At 42.0% G+C, this 23,373-nt stretch overlaps 1 protein-coding gene across 2 annotated transcripts; it reads right to left on the reverse strand.

The window, feature by feature from the left end:
- Window positions 1–9,640: 9,640 nt before the first annotated feature.
- LOC102969420 (flocculation protein FLO11-like) lies at window positions 9,641–15,365 on the reverse strand. Of its 2 annotated transcripts, none has more exons than XM_015534934.2 (6): window positions 15,167–15,365; window positions 12,911–13,273; window positions 12,699–12,761; window positions 11,318–11,365; window positions 10,805–10,835; window positions 9,641–9,879 (listed from the first exon to the last, which is right to left on the reverse strand). In XM_015534934.2, the coding sequence occupies exons 1-6, from the start codon at window positions 15,234–15,236 to the stop codon at window positions 9,873–9,875; spliced, it is 582 nt and encodes a 193-aa protein (XP_015390420.2). In that variant the 5' UTR covers window positions 15,237–15,365; the 3' UTR covers window positions 9,641–9,872. The 2 variants fall into 2 exon arrangements, with proteins under 2 accessions (XP_015390420.2, XP_015390419.2); XM_015534933.2 differs by having other exon boundaries at window positions 10,785–10,835.
- Between the last annotated feature and the right edge of the window lie 8,008 nt (window positions 15,366–23,373).

The following is a 23,373-nucleotide window of genomic DNA, read 5'->3' on the forward strand; positions in this document are numbered from 1 at the left end:
GAGACAAAAAATGGCATGAACTGTGTATTCATTATGTTCTGATCTGGAACTCCCATGGTGGATTCTGTGCCCACCTTTGTTCTCAAGAAATAATGTAACTCCCAAGGATATTAATTAGAATAGGAAGTTTTAGGTCACCTGTCTTCTGTGACACCAAGACTTTCCTATGAGAGACAGATCTTGGATCTAGATGATCTTGGATGATCTGTAGGGGTCCAAATAGGCTGAGGGTATTCGTCTGCTATCCATGTGTGCTCAAGTGTATGTTTCCCTCACACATTTTAAAGAAATGATCTCCATATCATCAAAAAGTTTAGCTACATCTTTCAGACATAGGTACACACGCATCATGATGAAGTCTGGATCATAATAGTAACCAAAGATAACAACCATCTTCACTTTTGGCGAAAGGACCACTGCCAACACACACACACGCACACACACACACACACACACACACACACACACACACAACGTGCATGCATGAACACAATGGAAGAACAGAGAAAGAGTCTCACCAGGCTGAAAATCCAACAATGACAGAACAATTCTAATATCTGTGTAGTATCTGTGCTGATTGCTTGGACACTATTCCTTCAAAAACTTTGCCCAAGTCACATGCACCTTTTAGAAATGAGACACTAACAACATCCTACCCACCCTATCCTGCTGGGCTAAGTCCCAAAGAAACAGGGGATTCAGTTGACTTGAAGTGAGCAAACTATAACCTAGTCTATCCAGTGATAAGGCCCATCTAGTATGGAACACACAGATGCTATTGTTCTGTTCATCTTTATAAAGGAAGCTGTCCAGTTTCTCCCAGCACAGAGTTGGGAACCACTCCAGAACTTCCTCCAAGATGCTGTTCGTCCTGTTCTCAGTGGCCTTACTGACCCTGAGCTTGGCTCAGAGCACAAATGATGGAAAAATTAAAAGGCGGGGGTGGGGGATGCTGTAACACAGCTGCAGGCTTGGGAGACAACAGTGGGGAAGCAGGAGGGGGTGGGAATGGGGGGAAATGAAAAAAGATGGGGCTGCAGAGTTCTGAAGACAGGGATAAGACTAGTCATGTCTTCATTTATGCCAAGGTCTTATGCTTTATTTAGAGCAGAATTGAGACTCAATGAAGAATTTCACCTGAGGAAGGACAAGATAACATGTGCTTTTCTAGAGAGGTCTCTCTGACTGTGCCATGAAGAACACCTTGGAGGATGGCGAGATGGGTACAGGGAAGTTCAGTCATGAAGAAATTACGGAGATCAAAGTAGACAGCAGCTGGAGGTGGCCTTGCTAGGGGATGCCGTGCAGACGAAGGAGATAATGTGCTCAGAGCTTTCTCAGAGATAGAGAATAGGATGTGAAATTTCTCTCTCTCTGGAGAAACATAGAGATACCAGAGCCCCATGTTCTCACTTTTCTCCCACCCACATTTAATATTTCAGTGTGCCATGATTGCACCCAAATGTTTCTTCCTGGTCACTCCCCTTGAGGAAGCATGTTAATATAAAGTAAAGTGTTTAATGAAGAAGGAATGCAGAGGAATACTAGAATATGACATCAAAATTCCACAACACTTAACCTAAATTAGCAGTAGAGTTTGAGGGATCCTAGGCAAGACAAGAAAGAGCCTCACTTATTTTGAATTTGTGGTTGATATTTAAGACAGTGGCAATTCTGTCCCCCACCTTCACATCTTGTTTTCCTATTCAGTTTTTTTTTAATATTTTATTTAATTTTTTTCATGTCTATTTTTGAGGCAGAGAGACAGAGTATGAACAGGGGAGGGGCAGAGAAAAGGAGACACAGCATCCAGAGCAGGTTCCAGGCTCTGCACTGTCAGCACAGAGCCCAATGTGGGGCTTGAACCTACAAACTGTGAGATCAGGACCAGAGCCAAAGTTGGACACTCAACCGACTGAGCCACCCAGGCACCCCATCCTATTGTTCAGTTTTAAGAGTTCTTTGTCCATTTGGGATAACAATTCTTTATCAGATGTTTTTTGTGAATATTTCCTCCCAGTTGACAACTCACCTTCTAATTCTCTTGGCATCATCTTTTGCTGAGCAAAAGTTTCATTTTAATGAAGCCCAGCTTCTCAATTATTTCTTCCATGGATTGTATTGTTGGTGTTATATCTAAAAAGCATGCTTTTTTTTTTTTTAAATCAAAATAGTTATCACCATGAGATGACCAGCATCTTGGGTTTCACACTCTTGTTAGGCCCCTGCCACATTATATCAGGATCAGTGTGGGTGACCAAGAGAATATGGCAGATATCACATAGACACTAAGCTTCTTGACATATGTCTTGGTGATGATTTTTGGAATCTGACACCAGTAGCAAAAGCAACAAAAGCAAAAAATAAACAAGCAGAACTATATCAAACTTTATCTTTTTTAACGTTTATTTATTTTTGAGAGAGAGAGAGAGAGAGGAGTGGGGAAAGAGCAAATGGGGGAGGGACGGAGTGGGGGGGGGGGGATAGAGGATCCAAAGTGGGCTCTGTGCTGACAGCAGATGCAGGGGTCAAACTCATGAACTGCGAGATCATGACCTGAGCTGATGTCGGATGCTTAACCAACTGAGCCACTCAGGCGCCCCCAAACTTTAAAAAAGCTTCTGCACAGTAAAGAAAGCCACTGGCAAATGAAAAAGTAACCTACTGAATGGGAGAAAACCTTTGCAAATAATATATCTGATAAAGAGCTAATATCCAAAATATATAAGGAACTCATACAACCCAATAGCAAAACAAAAACAAAACCAAAAAACAACCCAAGTAAAAAATTAGCAAAAGATCTGGGGCGCCTGGGTAGCTCAGTCAGTTAAGTGTCTGACTTCAGCTCAGGTCATGATCTCACAGTTCGTGAGTTCGAGCTCCGCATCGGGCTCTGTGCTGACAGCTTAGAGCCTGGAGCCTGCTTCAAATTCTATGTCTCCTTCTCTCTCTGCTCCTCCCCTGCTCATGTTCTGTCTGTCTCTCCAAAAATAAATAAAAACATTAAAAAAAAATTTTTTTTAATAAAAAAATGAGCAGAAGATCTGAATAGACATTTTTCCAAAGAAGACATACAGATGGCCAACAGGTACATGACAAGATGCTCTACATCCTTAATCATCAGGGAAATTCAGATAAAAACCATAATGAGATATCACCTAACACCTGTTAGATGGAAATTACCAAAAAGATAAGAAATAACGACCGTAAATTACTCAGACATAAAAAAGATAAGAAATACTCAACCATAGAAAAGAATTGGGGCCAACATGAATGACCTACAGAGTATCTCATGCTAAGTGAATAGACAGAAAAAGACATGCCATATGATCTCTCTTATATATGGAATTTTAAAGAAAAGTTTAATTATTAAAAAAAAAAAAAAAAACCAAGCTCATATAGGGGCACCTAGGTGGCTCAGTCAGTTAAGTGTCCAACTCTTGGTTTCAGCTCAGGTCATGATCTCAAGGTTCAAGAGTTCAAGCCCTGCATTGGGCTCTGCCCTGACAGTGCAAAGCCTGCTTAGGATTCTCTCTTTCTCTCTTTCTTTCTGTCCCTCCCCTGCTCGCTTGCTCTCTCTCTTTCTCAAAATAAATAAACTTAAAAAAAAAAAAGCTCACAGATACAGAGAACAGGCTAGTGGTTGCCAGAAGCAGGGGGTGGAGAGTGGGGGGGGGGGGGGATGGGTGAAATGTTATTGGTTTTGTTCTTGTTTAAGTAATTTTAAAAATAGAATGTGGCAGAAATGGGGATATGTCACTTGTGAGAATGAGTTATAGAGGACACTGTGGCTTCATCTTGGTCACTCTCTTTTTTTCTTCAATGTCTCTTTTTCTGTCATCACTGGCCTTGAGAGAAGCCAGGTGCCAGGTTACACAGCCCTATGATGAGGCCTTTACAAGTACAGTAAAACCGTGGATTGAGAGTAACTTGTTCTTCAAGTGTTCTGCAAGATGAGCAAAACTTTCTAACAAATTTTAAATTGATAAATGAGCAATGCCTTGCAATGCGAGTAGTACCTGATGCCGAACGTCACATGATCACAACTGAACCAATGGTTCTTGAAATTCACTTTGATATACGAGTGCTTTGGATTCTAAGCATGTTTCTAGAACAAATTATGCTTACAAACCAAGGTTTTACTGTAATTCTCTCGCAGATTCCCTAGGTGGTTTCATGGAGGGGAAAGCACCAAGAGGGAAGGAGAAGGAAAGCTCACTCCCAACTCCAACCCTTCACTCTCCACTTGGCCTCTGATAACAACCTCGCTCTTCCCCAATTGTTTCTGATGAGGACAGAGGTGGGGTGAATGACAGCAAGGGGACTGCTCCAGCCTAGTAAGCCCTGCAGTGTCCAGCTCCAATGGCTGAAGATTATTTGGCGGTGACTTCTTTTAGTACAAAAAAGTACTTTGCCTTTGTTTATTGTTAATTCCTATCTTCACCAATGCCAACTCTGCACCTAACATCGCCTGTTCCTTATACTTATATTTCCTTCATTGCAGGACTTTTTGTTTTTCCTAGATTTAATCATTATCTTTTTCCTCATTTATTTGTGTGTCTGTTTTTTAAACACCTAAGCCATCCTGCAACCTCTAGCTAGATCTGCAATGTCTCTCTCAATGCAATTTTCCTCACCCTCACACCTATCAAATAATTTTGTTCTGTCCTGGAAATTTTCTTTGCTCTCTTTTTAGTAGGATGATTAATATCTTGAGTTAATGCCCTCCTCTTTCTTGTTTTTTTTTCCCCCTTTGGTGAAGCACATCGTGCCATATCTTCTTGCAAATGAATGCATGAGAGGCAAATATTTCAAGATCTTTTTTTGTCTGAGAGTGACTTTCGTCTACCCTCACACTCAATTGATACTCTGACTGGATATAAAATTCTAGGTTGAAAATTATTTTTACACAGAATGTTTATGACAACTTTCCACTGTTTTCTGACTTCCTCCCTTGTTCCATTATCATGCTGACCCTCAGTTCATTGCAAATGACTGTTCTTCTCACTGAGATCTTCAGCATCATCTTTTTATCCCTAAAATTGAGTTAGATATATGCTGATGTGGATTGTCTTTTTCATTTATAGTACTGGGGTCTCAATGTTCCAGGATGGGCCCCCGATCCTGGGCCCTGCAATTTAGAAAGGGTCCCCACACAAACATCAAAACCAAAGGCATTGTTTTTTCTCTTTACTCTCATTAGAAATTATTTTAGAAGCTGAGCAAGTAAGTTTTTGTTTTAAGTGTTTGAGAGAGAAAGAAAATGGGGGAGGGGCAGAAATAGAAAGAGAGAGAGAGAGAGAGTCCCAAATTGGCCCCATGCTCAGTGGGGAGCCAGATACAGGGTTCAAACCCACAAACCATGAGATCATGACCTGAGCAGAAACCAAGAGTCAGATGCTTAACCAACTGATCCACCCAGGTGCCCCTCAGCAAGTAAATTTTTGAAAAAAACAAGAATTATGGGAGAGGGCACAGGCCCTTCAGGACTAAGAATGCAGGATTGTGAATATGTAAAGAGAAACAATTCATAGCTTCTCTGCCTTGGGGCACCAGAAACAAGGCAGACGGGTTCTCCCACCCCCCAGGGGAATTGTGCTATCTGCCACTCCCATGCTCAAGGCTATACACCCGGGAGGTGTTCAAAACTTTCTGGAAATCCCAAATCAGAAGTGAGACACAAGGGAGGAAACCTTGCCTAGCAGGTTCCCACACAAGCTTGACCAAGTCATTCCCCCACCAGACCAGCTTCCCTCTTGCTATTCCTGCAAACAGCTTGTCCCTGCCTGCCCCTCACTTCACAAGGGCGTGGGTGGTGTGGGGGAACACAGGGCTCCTTTAGTCTCTAGGCTTGGTCAAAGGGGCAGTCTCCAAGGAAAAGGCAGTATACGTGGGTGGATATGTGACCGGAACTTAGGTTCTATCTAGCTCAGTTTAAAACTTGTGCGTATTTAGAGATAGAGTATGCAAACTTCCATTTGCGTTCCTGCACTGGCCCCTGCAAATGCTAAGTGTGGGCCTGTGGATGAACCCTGGGCAGTTTCAATACAGAGAGCCGTCCTTAAGTTCTGGGAAATGCAGCCTTTCACTGATAATTTCTTTCCCGCTCTGTTTTCTTTGAAATTTGTGTTAATTGAATTTTCTCATTTCTTTTCTCACTGACCATCTCTTTTCCTTTTTTTTTTTTTATAAGGGAGTTTCTTAATTTCATCTTCTATTAAACTTATCATCTAAATTCACAATTGCCAGTATTTCTATGTTTTCTGGTTCATTCTTTTTTTTTAAGTTTTTATTTATTGTTTTCAGTAATCTCTGCACCCGACAAAGGCTCAACCCCAAGATCAAGAAGTTGCACATTCTTCCAGGATTGCCTGGGTGACTCAGTTGGTTGAACGGCTGACTTCAGCTCAGGTCACGATCTCATAGTTCATGAGTTTGATCCCCACATGGGGCTGTCTGCTGTCAGCACAGAGCCAGCTTCAGATCCTCTGTCCCAGTCTCTCTGCCCCTCCCCTGCTTGCGTGCTCTCTCCCTCTCTCAAAAATAAACTTAAAAAAAAAAAAAAAAAAAAGAGTTTCATGCTCTTCCCACTGAACCAACCAGGCACCGCTGGTTGATTCTTTATTCAATAGCAACCTATTCTTGTTGCAAGGATGCAGTATCCATTCTTATCCCTCAGAATTTATCCATTACAGTTTCTTAAAGGTTTCTTCTGCTCTTCGTGTTTTCTACGTTTCTTCTGAATTCCCCTTTTACTGCTCCTTAACTGTTATTTGATGGAGATTGTCTTCAAATGTCAGGTGATGCTCTGCTTTCTTTTTATACATGAAAATGAGGCACTGAGATAATCAGAAAACTGAGTGCCTTGCAAGGCTTTTATAGAATCCTGTGCCTCACAGGAGAATGATCGGGTGGCCTGAGACCCAATTTGTTGAAGACCTATCTCCAGATGCTACCTCTGAGACCACTCCAACTCTTCAGAAGAATTAAGACTGCATGGCAGGCATAATCCTCACTGCTGGCACTTTGGAGCTGGCCTGGGTAAGAGACTAGGTGTCTGTCCATTCATTTCACTCCATTGCCCTGCTTTTAGAATGGCATCTCCCTCGTATCTTCTTCAGTGATGGCGGTCCCAAGTCCAGCACTTTTCTGGGTCAATTTTCTAGAGAATAAATCTAATCTCACCTGCTGGAACAAGGGAGGATATGAACCTGTTTCCTGTCGCCTGTTTTTCCACCATCGTCACCTGTCCTTAAGCCTAATCTTAAGAGCACCTGTGCCTGTAACCCCTGAGCCTCGCCAGCAAGTTATGAGGACAACTGGCATCCTTCTATTTGGTACCACTTTCCCCCAAACAGGCTTCCACAGATAGTTAAGGATTATCTTTATTTCTCTTATGCCATTAACCATTCTATTTTTGGTCTCTGTTTATTGTGGTTTATAATTTTCCTTATGATTGTTCTAAAATGTCCTGTAACTCTTTATTGTTGTTGTTACTGTGTTGTAACAGCATTTTTTTTCATGTTTAAAGCTGATATTTATATTTGTCTATAAATCGCACAAATATTACTTATTTTGGGGCGCAATTGCATGCAATTAATAATATCATACATATTTACGTGGTGTAAGTAACTTATGTAAAGCTCTCAGCTCAGTCCATGCCTCCCATAGGCAAGCCTTCAGTGGTAGCTGCTATTATGAGGACAGTAATTGTGTGGGGCTCCTTGTCATTTGCTTGCTCTGTATGTCAAGTTTCTATAAGACTCTGTCAGGTGCCTAACTCCTCCAGTATATATACTATTCCTAAATGACCTCATCTGAACCCATAGCTTCAATGCCACTTCTACCAGGATCAGCAAATGGTCAGCACACATGTTGCAAATTCCCCCTTCAACCAATCCCCAAGTTTGGTAGTCATCTCATTAGTCTCTAGGCAGCTACCTTTAACTAATCAGTCAGAATCTGAAATGAAAATTTTTTTTTCTATTCTAGATAGGTACTAATGAGTGCCTAGCTGGAGGCAACTATCACATTTTCCTGGCTAACTTGCATAAACCATTCCAATGGTCCATCATAAAAGTCCATGCTGAAATGTACTTGAAACTAAGGAGAAAATAGGAAGAAAAATTGGAAAAATAGTTGACTGGCAAAACAGAAATAGATTTATCGTCTTAAAAGAGATCAGCAGAGACCTTGGAACTACTTTCCTATTTAGAAGAAAAGACCTGAGATAAGGGGCTTGATAGAGCCAGGATAAAGAATCCTAAAATCTGATGTGCTCTGTGGCCAACTCATCCTAAGAGTGAGGGATTTATTGCATGTTGTGTAAAAATCACTGGAAAGCATGGAATAATTTTCCCTGAGACAAGCTAGTAAGCTACTAATTCTTTAAGTTAATATTCCCAAACACTGGTGTATTCTGTGTTGAAATATATTAAGAAGAAAAAGGGAATTTTCAATCAACCTGGTATAATTGACTCATTTTACATAAGGAAGCTGGGGTTCCCAAGTGGTAGATATACACCTAAAATCTGTATTCTCCCCACTTTCAACTCTGCCTATCACTCTACATTTCTGCCATTTTAGTTTGTCATTTACGCTATTGCATACTGCGAAATTACAAATATGTGCCACGCCAACTAATTTTACATAAATTCATATATATCCTCTTATAAAAATCTAGTGTAAGGGAAAAAAAAAAAAAAAAAAGCATGGGTAATTATCTCCATCCTGTAATGAACCAAACCAGGTTTAGAGTGAGATGTCTTGTCCTGTCTGTGGTATGAAGGATAATGGCCTCACAAAGACACTCACTGACTAATTCCCAGAATCAGTGAATATGTTAAGTTACATGGCAAATGGGATTTAAGGTTGCTAGTCAACTGACCTTGAAATGGAGATTATCCTGGATTATCCAGGTAGGGCCCGATGTGTTCTTAGTGTCCCTAAATGTGGAAGAGACGGGCAGTAGTCAGTGTCAGCGACTGTGATATAACGAGAGAGTCAAACAGCCACTGCTGACTTTCAGGATGAAAGAGGGGCAAACAAAGCAGGCAAGAAAATAGATTCTTCCATAAAGTCTCCAGAAAGGGGCTCAGCCCCAGCAACACATTTTTAACCCAGTGAGATGCCTTCAGACTTCTGAGCTACAAAACTATAAAATAGGTCTGTGTTGTTTTAAGCCACTAAATTTGTAGTAATTCGTTACAGCAGGAATAGGAAAACTAATATGTTTTCCATAGTTGATTTCATGCTTTCTTGGGGCCATCAAGAGTTAAAGCCTGGTTATAAAGTATCTACCAGAGAGGAATAAAATGATTATTAGTACTAACACAAGGCAAATAAGCAATCTGTCCCTTTATAAAATAAAAAACCCCGGGGCGCCTGGGTGGCTCAGTCGGTTGAGCGTCCGACTTCAGCTCGGGTCACGAGCTCGTGGTCCATGAGTTCGAGCCTCGCGTCAGGCTCTGGGCTGGTGGCTCAGAGCCTGGAGCCTGCTTCCGATTCTGTGTCTCCCTCTCTCTCTCTCTGCCCCTTCCCCGTTCATGCTCTGTCTCTCTCTGTCTCAAAAATAAATAAATGTTAAAAAAAAAATTTAAAAAATAAATAAATAAAATAAAATAAAAAACCCCTCTCAAAATTCAATTCTAATCAACATTTATTGAGCCCCTGCGAAATGGGACACTGTTAAAAGACACCCCTCCTTTGTGTGGGTACAACTCCTGTCACTCTGTTTATCTTCAACAGGTACATCTAGGCCTTTACAATATTCAATCTCCAATAATGGGGTGGAAGCCTTGTTCAGAAGCTCAGAATCTTCTCAGAAAGTTGTGGTTAGAAGGGTGATGGTCACAACTAATGGAAAATCTGCTTCATTTTCTAAATTTAAAAAAAAAAAAAAGGAGTTACCAAAAGAAACTAGTGTTCAACAGATCACCCCCATCTTCCCCGCTGCCCACTGTGACCTTGGACATGTGACTTCATTTCTTTAAGGTGTAAACTCCTTATTCTCCCTCCCTCTCCTTGTGTCTCAAGTCAGATATTTACACACTGTCCAGGTAGCCACTTTATTTCATGAAGAAACCATTTTAGAGGCTTCCAAAAAAAAAGCCCAAAATGAGGCCACTTAGTAAAACCGGGACCTCCTGATTCAGAACTCTGAGGCTTTACAGTTTTTAACTGAATTATATAGTCTGTGCATTGGAAAATCTGATGACTTTTCTTCAGACTTTTCCTTTGAAAAAGACTCCATATGGGGCGCCTGGGTGGCTCAGTCAATTAAGCGTCCGACTTCAGCTCAGGTCACTATCTTGTGGTCCGCGGGTTCGAGCCCCGTGTCGGGCTCTGGGCTGATGGCTCAGAGCCTGGAGCTTGCTTCCGATTCTGTGTCTCCCTCTCTCTCTGCCCCTCCCCCGTTCATGCTGTGTCTCTCTCTGTCTCAAAAATAAATAAACGTTAAAAATAAAAAATAAAAAAAAAAAAAGAAAAAGACTCCATATACTGAATTGGAATCCACATCCAAGATAGAGAGGAAAATGCAATCTTGGGAAACTCAAGCAAGAAGACTTGTTTATCGTATGCTTATTTGGTTGCTGAACAACCAGACAATCAAGACAAACATCAGAGAGGAAAGAGGTTGCCTTTGAGCTCATGTGAGCTTTTATAACTGATCTCAGCATCTTGGAAGTTGTCAGTTTGGACTCCTTTCACAGTGTACGAAAACCAGCACTGAAAATGGTATCAAACCCTTGATAAGGAATCAGGGCCAGAGAGAAGAAACTTACAAAAAGGTACTTAGACATACTCATTGCTTCCCACGGAGGTGCTGGACTCTTCTGAAATTAAGTAAAGAAATGGTTTTATTCACATCAGTAAGGATCACTCGCAGTGGGTCTAGCATTCAGTTAACCGCATCACGTAGCCCTGGTAAACAGAGGGCTCCACTAAGTCTGTGGCACCCACACCTTCCTTCTCCCAACTGCCAGGGTCCTCTGCCATACCTGAAATCCTACTGTTATAAATGGAACACAGATGCACTCCATGAGGATGATCTGGTTTAAGGGGAGGTCTCCACTCACTTACAAGTCCCTAAGAGTAGCACGTGTATTTGTTATAACTTCATTCCCTCTTCTCCCCCAGAAGCTGAGCAGACATGAGTGAGAAGGGTATAAACAGAGGCAGAGTACCTACCAGAGTCCCACTTCCTGAGTCTGTTCTGGAAAGCCTCCCAAGGAAAAAAAAAAAAAAAAAAAAAAAAAAAAAAAAAAACCCTTGAAGACCAAGAATAGGCGAGAAAGACAAAGCTGTTTGGCCTTACCTGGTCCTCTAGTCATGGGCTCTTCTGAGTAAGTGGCAGTGACATTTTCTAGAAATAAAGAAGTACGTTTCTTAACTTAAAAAGTTAAAACCTCCATTGATTTTCTCTATTAAAAACCACAGCTTCTCAATATACATTCATATCAAATCACTACATTGTACACCTTAAGCTGATGTCAATTACATCTCAATAAAACTGAAAAAAAAAGTTAAATAAATAAATACATTATGGTGAGGGGAAAAAAAACAAAGACCCTCATTTTGTGGGTAAATTCCACAGTCAGAAAGCATCTCTTGATAAGCAGGTACGAGGTCCAGTGTATTAGCAAAAATGACCAGATGGATCTTGTAGTCAAACATGAGAATTTTCCTAACGCCCCATGGGAGGGGGCAGGGGAAGACATCATTAACACAGATGAACTCTTTAATTAAGCCAGATTACAGTTTGGGTAATTAGAACACAATAGTGAAGTAGAGCTTCGTGTTGCAAATGATGTCAATTCTTCGAGGAAGACAATTAGTGGAAGAGGAAGATGTTAAAGCCAGGGAAACAACCCTTCCTCAAAATAGGCCTTTCCACTAACATACCATTTCTAGATTCCTCCCACTACTCCCTGCGATACCCCAATACACTTAGAGCAGTGCTGGAATATAGACAATTGCGATAAATTTTAGCTATTATTTGCAGACATAAGAATCAGATCATATAGAAATTTGCTTTTGTAGATAAGACCCAAGAGTCTTTCTTAGCAAACATCCCAGGCATCCCTTAAAGTATTGGGTTTGTTTTGTGGGGGTAGAAAGCATCGAAATCTTATGGCCCCTTGGCTAGGTGGAAGACAGAAAAATGAAAGAAGGTAGAGACTGGAAAGAGGGATGGGCAAAGATAGGACCACTGCTTAACGCATAAAGCTTTTAAATCTCTTTTCTCTTTTGTTCAGTCTATATTCAAATAAGACTTACATTTACCATAACCTTCTCTCAAAAAGTTCTCTATGTAAACTGAATGGTAATGAACTGGCAGAGAAAAGGAAATTGTCAACCCCTTTTTGGCCACCACATACTTCAGTCCATTGGAGACACCAAGCCCCTCCTCTTTGAGAAGCCCTGAAGGCTGGTCCTGGTCAGGTCTGGGCAGACCTCTGGGATGGAGCTATGTTGGCCTCCAAGCAATTCCGGTTTCTGACACTCGGGGAAAATGTTTCAATTTTCTACAAGTTTCAGAGAACTTTTGGCAAAACTTCCCTCTACCATAGAGAACAAAGCAGCAAAAGTATCCCCAAATGTATAAGATACCTCAGGACATTTCTATGCAATGACCTATAAACAAGAAAAAGGAGGAAGGAAGAAATTTCTGCATTTTTGAAGTCAGAAATCCTTACCTGTAGCCTCAGCAGTTGCTTCCTCAGAGCTATCAGTGTTTGATTCCACTTCAGTAGATAATTCTAGGACAACAAAATAGAGGATGGCTTTGATCATCAGCTTACATTGGGAAATCAAGTACACTGGAGGAAAGCAGGCTTTCTCTCAGAAATGCAATGGGAGCTCACCAACTCCTGCCCAGGCCTCCTCTGAAGCCCAAACCCTCACCTACCAAAGGTTGGTGTGTTCTCAAGATGCACATCCGTGGTCGATTCTACACCAATGGAGACTAGGTCAGTGGTTGACTCTGGGGTGGCCGTGGACTCCAGGTCAGTGGAAAACTCCAGGTCGGTGGAGGACTCCAGGTCAGTGGAAAATTCCAGATCGGTGGAGAACTCTGGGTCAGTGGTCAACTTCAGGGCAGCAGTGGACTCCGTGGTGGTGGACAACTCCAGGTCGGTGGGGGACTCTGGGTCAGTGGTCAACTCCAAGGTGGCAGTGAATTCTGTGGTGGTGGATGACTCCAGGTCGGTGGGGGACTCTGGGGTGACAGTGGACTCTGGGTAAGTAGATGACTCCAGGATGGCGGAGGACTCTAGTTCAGTGGTAAATCCAAGGGCATTAATCAACTCAAGGTCAGTGGTCAAGTCTAGGTCAGTAATGAATTCCAGAGGAGCCAAAAAAAAAAAAAAAGGAGAAGAAGAAGAAGAAGACGACAACGAAGAAGAAGAAGAAGAAGAAGAAGAAGAAGAAGAAGAAAAGGAAGAAGAAGAAGGGGAAGAGGAGGAGGAGGAAGAAGGAGAAGAATTATTTAAGTACTCTCTAGGAAGAATATTTTCACCATCTCTACACTACTTCAAGCTAGATCTTTTTCCGGGGAAAATCTGGAACATAAAAGAGTATATTGAGTCAAATGTGGTCTCACCACAAGTTTCTCTCCTGCCAAGTGCTAGAAAGGACAGAAGACTTTAACTGCCACCCGGGAGAGTATGCTCAAAGCCCGCTACACCATCTTTCTTTGAGAGGGTCAGTTTAGGAAGAAGAATTCAATACTGTGCCTCTATATACAAATTAGACAGAAACCGAATAAAAACTCCAGGGATATCCTTCCTTGGATATAATCCTTCCAGGTTCCTGAAAACTAAAAACAGAAACCAAAAGGGGGAAGGAGCCAGGAAAACAGCTATGTCCAAGGTGCATAAACCAGAATGGAATCGACTCTAAAATGGGCTACTCCTACCGGTTTTTCACTTACTGGGTGAAGTCTAGGACCCAACTTCCCAGTCTCTCCCATAGAATGCACAATGCAGATATTTGGGGGTTTGCTCACCATAAGAGCATCATAACCATGTAGACCTGATGAGCTTACAACCAGGGTCTTCTTGAGCCTGTAGTGAATCCTTCACTGTAGTGAAATATACCCAGTCATTGTGGCTGCCTAGCCTCGGTGACCAGGTTATGGGCACACTGCCAATGAGGCCAAAATCATTAGCTCTCTAATTTAGTCACTATGCTGTATCATTCATGCGTATACAGTAAAGAACCCCAAATACAGCATCTGATCAATTGAAAGGTATCAGAGGGAGTTCTGGGAGGAAGAGGATGGGGGAAAGTAATTATTTTTAAAGTTTTTTTAACGTTTATTTATTTTTGAGAGAGAGAGAGAGAGAGAGAATGAGTGGGGGATGAGCAGAGAGAAAGACAGAGAATCCAAAGCAGACTCCACACTGTTAGCACAGAACCCGAAGCAGGGCTCGAACTCACGAATCATGAGACCATGAGCTAAGTCGAAATCAAGACTTGGACGCTTAACTGACTAGGTCACCCAGTGGCCCTGAAAGTAATTATTTTAATGCAAAAGAATGAACACCCTTTCTCCCGAGAAATCAAATTGAATTTGGAAAGAAGTAGAAATGAAAGCTTTTAGGGGAAAGCTTTCCTTTTCTCTCCAGTTCAGGAAGACCCCTATTTCTTTCCTTTCTCAGTGTGATTCATAAGTTTCCATTCCAGACACCCTGATTTCCATTGCATGTGACTGAATGAACTGCTGAAGCACTCTGAACTGCACTCTGCTATAAAATGAGGATACAACCTAGGACTTTTCAACCGGCACTAAATAGAATAAAGCCTCTTTAGGACCCAAGAGCGAATAGGGCCACAGAAAACCCTCAGTAGTGATGTTTTCCCATCACCCACCCTAAGCCCATCTAGCCCAAACTTATTACCTTGATGAGATCAACTCAAGCACCTAATCCACATTTTAGCTTAGCACTCCATGTGTCCAAGGCGCCGGGGCTCCACCACCTGCCCATCTCCAACTTAACACCAAGTGGATATAATTTCACCCACTTCACTTTGCAACATTCACTGCTGGTCTTTGTCTTTTGCTCTTTCTGTTTCTGCAGAAAGACCCCCCCCCCCCCACACACACACACCATAAAAGAATTTCAGTTTCATTCTCCAACAGACCTCCCAATGGTCCACTTACCCGGGAGTATTACAGGGTAAGCCACAGCCAAGGTAAACCAGGCTGTGACTATCAGAGCCTTCCTCAGCATGGTGCCAGCGGGAGCGCAAGAGGCTGGTGGAGGTTAAGTGGAAGGAAGCAGGTCCTGAGTGTGATGGATAGAGTTCCCTTGAGCTTTTATGCAACCCTCAGCCTCACGTCCCTCAAGGCAGCTTTTCCAAGTGGTTGTAGGAAAAAAAAGAAAAAAAAGGACGGAAAGAAAAGAAAAAGCAAGCCACACCCCACCTGATGAGAATGCCCCTGGAGCAAAGGTGGGAAGGGAACTGGGGGCAGGGCTAAGCTAGAAGTATGGAAAATTCTGATAAGGACTGTGGCGAAATTAGGTTGCACCTTGGTGGTAATGGACCACCAACCTGTTGCTTCTCAGAGAGGGGGGGGGGGGGAAGTCTAGCTCCTCCAGGTCCCAGAAAATACCCCCTCCTGGCCTCAGGAGGTTGCAAATTTGTCATGGAGGCTGGAGCCTAGCCCTCTACCGCCCTGGAAAGCTGTTTTGTATCAGGGTGTGGGACTAAGAACCACAGTCAGAGCCTGATGGCTACTCTGATTCTAAGGGAGAGCCCTACTGCAAAGTCTTCTCACCCTAGCGGGTCCCTTAAAGACAATTGTCCTAGCGGGTCCCTTAAAGAGAATTGTCAAAGAGAATAATTATTGCTACTATAACCACTACATAATGACAGAAACATCTAGAATCATAAATTTTCACATGTGCTCCTATCTTATTTGATTCTCACCACGATCCTGTGTGTGAGACATTACTCTCCCCATTCTTCTGGTGAGGAAAGGAGAGGCTGAGACACTAAGTGACCCCAGATTCACTTGAAGATATTCCAGCTCTGAGGGAAGTCGCTAACATGGGATACACTTCCTGGCAGAGCAGACCTGGCTCCTGCTAGCGACTTCCTCAGTCCTCTAGGGGGCAGTAGTAAGTCGCCATGGGGTCTTGGCTGAAGCACTGACTGGAACCCTCACAGGAGATGCAAACTAGACAGGGGACAGATAAGACTGTGGAGCTGGCTCACATCAGTCAACCTGGGCTCTCTATTACAAGTCAGGACCCTTCTCTGGAAAGAAAGTTCTTTATCACAGATTCACAACTCCCATCCCAGGGCCAAACTCCCATAAGGCCTTTAGCTCTCAGTGTTCCTTACTTAAAAGATTCCAGCTGATTCCTGCTGCTCAGAAACCATGGGGTTTCTCTCAATACCGTTGAGAGGAATAATAACAGCTCACATTTATTAAGTGCTTAACTGTGTCCCACCGGCGTATGTTATTTTGTCCAATACAAACCCAAGTCAATTTTATTATTCTCCTTTCCTAGATAAAGAAACCAGGGCACAGAAAAGTTAGGGAACTTATGAAAGGCCACACAGTAAGTGTTCTAGAATCAGGAAGCAAACCTTCCGGCCGTCTGTTGCTAGGGCCTATGCTCTCCATCACGCTCTTTGTCCTCCCCACCCCCCACCCAGGTGTCACCCTGACTCTTCATGGCCAGCTTTGTCCTGCAAAGTGTGGCACTGCACAGGCTTCCCCTTAACGGGGTGGGGGAGGAACATCCACATACATTAGAGAACATTCTGTTCTTCTATGAACTACCTTTCTTTGGCGAGCCCTGTGCATTTTGAAGGGTAACACAAACACAATAGTCAGGAACTTGGGAAGCAAGAACTCTTGAAAAACTTGCAGGCAATGAACACCAGCAAATTATAGGACTCAGATGAGACAATAATCCAGTAAGTCATAGGTCAGTGGAAGAAGGGGGAGTTTTATCTGCATCAGCTACAATATGAGAATATTTCCTACCCGGAAACCTGTAAGAATTGACTTCCAAATGTGCAAGGTAGGATCTCTGAACTCTTTGGGGAGATTTACAAGTTCAGGTATGGAAGGGGCAGAAATGACCAACTTCTTCTAGAGGCTTTGTTTTGCAGCTCAACCACCTAAAAATACAGATACTATTTTAGATATTCTTCCAAAGGTCATGGTCCATTTTTAGGTGCCGCGGTTTTCCCCAGAGGCGGTGAAAAAGCAGCTGGTGACCTCTATATTGGAAACTGGGAGGAACTTGATGCGTCCTGAAGATGCGTCACTGTTTCTCACCACCTGAGTATTATTAAGTAACTGATACTGTGGGTCCAAGGAGGAGCCAGGCCTCTGGTAAGGTGAGATCTAATTAAACTGTACAGCTATAGGGTCTTTTTAATTAATATGGGCTTATAATTCTGTTATGTATTATTAAATTATTGGGCTTTCGTGACTTTACATATGTTATCAAATGTTCTAGAATCATGTAATCTCATGGCTTGAAGGTATATTAAATTGTATCCAGCTCAACCAGACATTCGGTGTCTTTTTCTAATATACGAGAAATTTTTCCATACATAATACACCTGTCAAGTGGCCTGACAGCCCGAGTGATGGGGAACTCACTACCTTGAAAAGAAGAGTTCATACTTGGCTACAAATTCCTTGCAATAACAGCCTTGTTATTATTTCGACCTGTTGACCTCAGTTTTATTTTGGAGACAATATATATAAAATTGGGCCTTTCTTTTCTCTTTTCAGATGTCAAAATTAGCTATCATTGTATTTTCCAATTTCTTCACCATACTAAAAAAAGTGTAAGTTTTTTCCTATCTTGTTCCGTCAAATTTCTCCAGCACTGAGCACAGTATCTGGCACATTGGAGGTGTGAAAAATATTGATTAATAAATTAAGGACTAGATAACACCTGGTCATTAGTCTCTGATCTCGTTTGTCTATGGTCTTCTAAAAAGGAAACACTAGAATTAAGTGATCACAGATTTGACCTAATTAGAGCCGGGGGCAGGGGCGGGGGTGGGGGGGAGACTATCACTGTCCTTTCTGGATAATACATGATATTAATCTGATTGTATTAAATTGATTTGTACCTTAAATGCAAAATTAAATGCTGAAAGGTAGGCCTGGCAGGATGTATGGAAAGGTTCCTGACAGCATTAAAGGACCTCAAAAGCCTTTGCATCTATTTCCTCCAGAGTGAGATCAGTTTCTGGCAAGCGGGTTGAGCTGGGAGTGTTGTCCTAGGGATGTGCCTCTGTCCCTCCCCTAATTCCTACCTTCAACAGACACAGGTCCTGAAGCACCTGGGAAAGAGGAGCCAGGCATTTGACCCAGGGCAAGGTGCTTCATTCATTCCACACGCCAACAGTCATTCTTCCCTTAAGGAGCAGTTTCCAGAGACTAAGACTCAAGTTTCTGCCCCGGGGAACAAGGAGCCCAAAATGGGCCATCTAACCTCACAGATTAGATATGGATAAAGACTAGCCCGGTCTTCCAGGGTCAGACCAAACATTTTCCAACATCTGTGCAGTGACCCAGCAATTACACTAAGTATCTGGAACAATCCAAAAGAAGCCCCAAAATTGATTCCTTCTTTAAAGTTATAACCATGGAGTATGTCGACATATATATATTATAATAAAGGCAGTTTACAGCAAGATACTAAGAAATCTAAAGCAGCACCAGGAATTTAAAAAAAATGTTTATTTAGTTAAATGTTTACAGAGGGACTGTGAAGTACAGTGACTAAACACTAGGCAAAGAGGTCAAAATTGCAGACTCCAAGAGCCTGAGTAGCAATCCTTGCTGTGCCAGAAATAACTAGCAACCATGGCCAAGTCACCCAGTTCACAGGACGTCAGTTTTCTCTTTTACAAAATAGAGATGAACGTAGGTTTACTTCATTGGATTTTGTAAAGGTTAAATTAATCTATTCATGTTCGATGCCTGGAATAAGCAAAGCACATAATAAAAATTAGTTATTATTATTAGGTGCTGAAATGAAACAGGCCCAGGTCCCCAGTGAGTTGATAACATTGTTTTACAGCAGGAACGGGATGGGGCATTGCCCTGGAAAGTTCCAGGCGGGAGATGGAACAAGTTGAAGTAAGAGTGGCATTCGCTTGAATTCAATAAATGTATCTTTGGGTCTGTCTTTGGTTTACGGGAGATAAACCAAAGGAAGAAGATAGGCAAAAAGAAGTAATAGGGTATCGGAGGAGACAACAGTGTGTACGAAAAGCAATGTTCAAGGTGTCATGGCATGTCAACTATAATAAATTTGGGAACATAGAGCAAGAACGGATCAGTAGGATGACTGAAACCGTCTTCATCGACTTTCCAATGCCTATGCCTGGAAGTGCATAGTTTCTACTCTGGTGCCCTATGCGTGGCAGTTGCCAAATAAATGATTCGTGACTCATTTGTACTGAATTCTAACATGGGGAAGGTGGGAAGACATCACCAGCTGAGAAGTAGAATCATGGCGAAAAACTTGGGTTCTGGACTCAGATCATCTGGACATGAATCCAGGTCCTGGTAGAACTCGGGCTTGCCCAGGTTACTCTACCCTTCTGATTGCCTCGCCTGCAAAATGCGGATGATGACAGGAATCATGGCCTTTGTGAAAGTTAAATGAAGGAATCTGTGTAAACTGGTAACTGGCATATAGTAAATGATCAATGATTGGCAACCGCCATCATTATAACTTGGAATGGACTTTGAAGAATGAGTTGAAGCTGTAAGATTAACTACTGTCATTACAGAGAAGTTCGTGATGGGGAATATAGTGAGAGACTGAGGGTAAAGGAGAGGGTGGGAGAGGAGGTTGTGAAAGTCTGAAATGATATTTGGGACCAGACCCAAGAGAGCTCTGAAAGCTAAAGAGATGAGTCATTATTCTGCCAGCAGAATAGAGTCATTGAGGCTGTTTAATCAAGGATTGTCATAATAAAACTAACCAAATAAACCTGCACAGACCACAGACGAAAAGCAGGTCAGCTATGGCTCTGCACAGGCAAGAGCTAATGCGGATTGAGCAGGGTAGTGACCTTAGGCATGAAAAGAACATAGATATTAAAGATATTACAAAGGTGCAATTAAAGGGACTGGGTGGCTGATTGGGTGTGGGGAAGTCAGCCCCACTGTGAGATATGTATATCCTCACAAGAGTTGGCCTTCTAGGCTTTTAGTTCCTCGAGGACATGAATTTCCAGAGTCAAAACCCCTGTGTTAAAAACAATAGAGGAGAATGAAGAGAATGATAGTTCTTTCTTGCCTGATGGTAAATGAGCTATGGTACACCAAAAATGGATTTCACTGGGTTTGAATGAAGTTTTAGGGCCCATATTTTCTTTGGCACTAATATACATCCTCATGGGAAATTCTGAGACTGGAGACAATGGTTTTGTCCGTTAAATATTTTGGCTCAAGATCAGACCCTTTTAAGTCATTGGGGGGGAGCAAGGAGATTCCATCAGTGAATTGGTAAGAAATAAAACAACAAGATACACTTCACACCCATTAGAATGAACACTATCAAAAAAACACAGGGGCCCTGGGTGGTTCAGTCGGTTAAGCGTCCGACTCTTGATTTCAGCTCAGGTCATGATCTCACTGTTTGTAAGTTTGAGCCCCACATTGGGCTCTACACTGACAGTGGGGAGCCTGCTTAGGATTCTCTCTTTCTCTCTCTCTCTCTCTCTCTCTCTCTCTCTCTCTCGCCCTCCCCTGCTCTCATGCATGCTCTGTCTCAAATAAACAAATAAACATTAAAAAAAAACAAATAGAAAAGACCAGTGTTCACAGGATGTGGAGACACTGGAACTCTCATATACTTGGAACATAAAATGGTGCAGCCATTAGGGAAAACAGTATAGAGGTTCCTCAAAAAATTAAAAGTAGAACTATCATATGAGCTAGCGATCTTACTCCTTGGGGATATATCCAACAGAATTCAGCGCGAGGTCTCCAAGAGATATTTTCACAACCATGTTTATAGCAGCAATATTCATAATAGCTAAGAAGTGGAAACAACCCAAATGTCCGTCAACGAGTGAGTAGATAAAGAAGGTGGTATATACACATAGTGAAATATTATTCAGCCTTAAAAAAGGAAGAGAAACTCATCGCATGCCATGAACAAGGTCGTATGGATGAACCTTGAAGACACTATGCTATGTGAAACAAGCCAGTCACCAAAGAACCAATAATGCATGATTCCACTGACATGAGCTATCTGAAGTTCAAGCTCATAGAGACACAAAGTGGAATGGTGGTTGCCAGGGGCTGGAAAGAGGGAGAAAGGACAGTTGTTGTTCAGTGGGTACAGAGTTTCAGTGTTGCAATGAGAGAAACTTCTAGAAATGTGTCGCATGACATGAATATACTTTTGAATATACTGTACATTATTGAACTATAAAGAACACTTAAAGATGGTTAAGTGGCAAATCTTACGAGTTGTTTTTTTTATAATTAAAAATGTTTAAATATTCTAACAGTTAATAATGCCTAGATGACCATTACTGTGTGCAAGGCAAATGCTAAATATTTTACAAATTGTGAGTACTTCACAAATGCCTTTCATTATAATCCTCATAACAATCCTAAAAGGAATGTAAATTGTTATCACTGCATCCAATTTAGAGATGAAGAAACTGGGGCACAAAGAATTTAAGTAACGTGCCCAAAGTTAATAACAGGTAGAGGCAGGATTCAACGCAGACAGAATGGACCAGAGTCAATTCCTAGTTTTGCTCCACCAAGATTCATCTCTACTCATTATCTCAGTGTCAAAGGTAACTATTCTGATAGTTTGGAATCAGTTCCTTCCTTATGTCGCTAACCCAACTATAATGAAAGCTTCAGAGGACAGGGACCAACCTTACATAATAACATGACATTGTGTTCCCTGACAACACTCAGGGAGGTGCTTTGCCCATTATTGTTGAACCTAGTTAGTGCATGCATTTTAATTTTTTTTAATGTTTATTTATTTTTGAGAGAGAGAGAGAGAGAGAGAGAGAGAGAGAGAGAAAATGAGTAGGGGAGGGGCAGTGAGAGGGAGACACAGAATCTGAAGCTGGCTCCAGGCTATGAGCTGTCAGCACAGAGCCTGGTGTGGGGCTCGAACTCACAAACTGCAAGATCATGACCTGAGCCAAAGTCAGATGCTTAACTGACTGAGTCACCCAGGCACCCACATATATACATTTTTAAAAACAGATATTGAAGCTGAACAGAATCCCATCCATGTAAGATTTGAACCAGGAAACTTCATCCATTCCCCCCACTGATTCATTTCTTTTTCTTTTTCCTTTTAGTTTCCTGAATGAGCAAACTATTTTTATTTTGCAGACTTTGAATGGGATATCCATCACCACATGCTGTTGGGAAAGTAACACAATTGTTTTCATTTCTTTGCCTTTTTTTTTTTTAGTTTATTTTGAGAGAGAGAGAGAGAGAGTCGGGGAAGGGCAGAGAGAGAGAATCCCAAGCTGGCTTTGCATTGTCAGTGAGGATCCTGATGCAGGGCTCGAACTCATGAACTACGATATCATGACCTCAGCCAAAATCAAGAGTCAGATGCTTAATCCACTGAGCCACCCAGGTGTCTTCCCTATCACATTTTGAGTTACATAGGGAAACATCAGAAGAATGTTCAAGTGTCTTTGACCTTCCAAGAGATTTCATAGAAATGCACTACAGAATTTTATTCATTACTGTTTTCTGTACAAATGAGACTCCCCTTAAATGGGAACCCTCTTGCACTGTTGGTGGGAATGCAAACTGGTGCAGCCACTCTGGAAAACAGTGTGGAAGTTCCTCAAAAAATTAAAAATAGATAAATAGATCTACCCTATGACCCAGCAATAGCACTGCTAGGAATTTACCCAAGGGATACAGGAGTGCTGATGCAGAGGGGCACTTGTACTCCAATGTTTATAGCAGCACTTTCAACAATAGCCAAATTATGGAAAAAGCCTAAATGTCCATCAACTAATGAATGGATAAAAAAAATTGTGGTTTATATACACAATGGAATACTACTTGGTAATGAGAAAGAATGAAATAGGGCCTTTTGTAGCAACGTGGATGGAACTGGAGAGTGTGATGCTAAGTGAAATAAGTCATACAGAGAAGGACAGATACCATATGTTTTCACTCTTATGTGGATCCTGAGAAACTTAACAGAAGACCATGGGGGAGGGGAAGGAAAAAAAAGAGAGAGAGAGAGAGAGAGAGAGGGAGCCAAACCATAAGAGACTCTTAAATACTGAGAATAAACTGAGGGTTGATGGAGGGTTGGAGGGTGGTTATGGACATTGAGGAGGGCACCTGTTGGGACAAGC

The sequence above is a fragment of the Panthera tigris genome, chromosome B4 (genome assembly GCF_018350195.1).
Source record: "Panthera tigris isolate Pti1 chromosome B4, P.tigris_Pti1_mat1.1, whole genome shotgun sequence".
In the NCBI taxonomy this organism is placed as follows: domain Eukaryota; kingdom Metazoa; phylum Chordata; class Mammalia; order Carnivora; family Felidae; genus Panthera; species Panthera tigris.

Excerpts from the sequence above, each read along its gene's own strand:
- LOC102969420 (XM_015534933.2), bottom strand. The coding sequence starts at position 15,236 with ATGCTGAGGAAGGCTCTGATAGTCACAGCCTGGTTTACCTTGGCTGTG. Across the intron at positions 13,274-15,166 it reads TTACCCTGTAATACTCCCGG|AGTCCTCCGCCATCCTGGAG; the intron begins GTAAGTGGACCA and ends CCACTGAACTAG. Across the intron at positions 10,836-11,317 it reads GCCCATGACTAGAGGACCAG|AAGAGTCCAGCACCTCCGTG; the intron begins GTAAGGCCAAAC and ends ACTTAATTTCAG.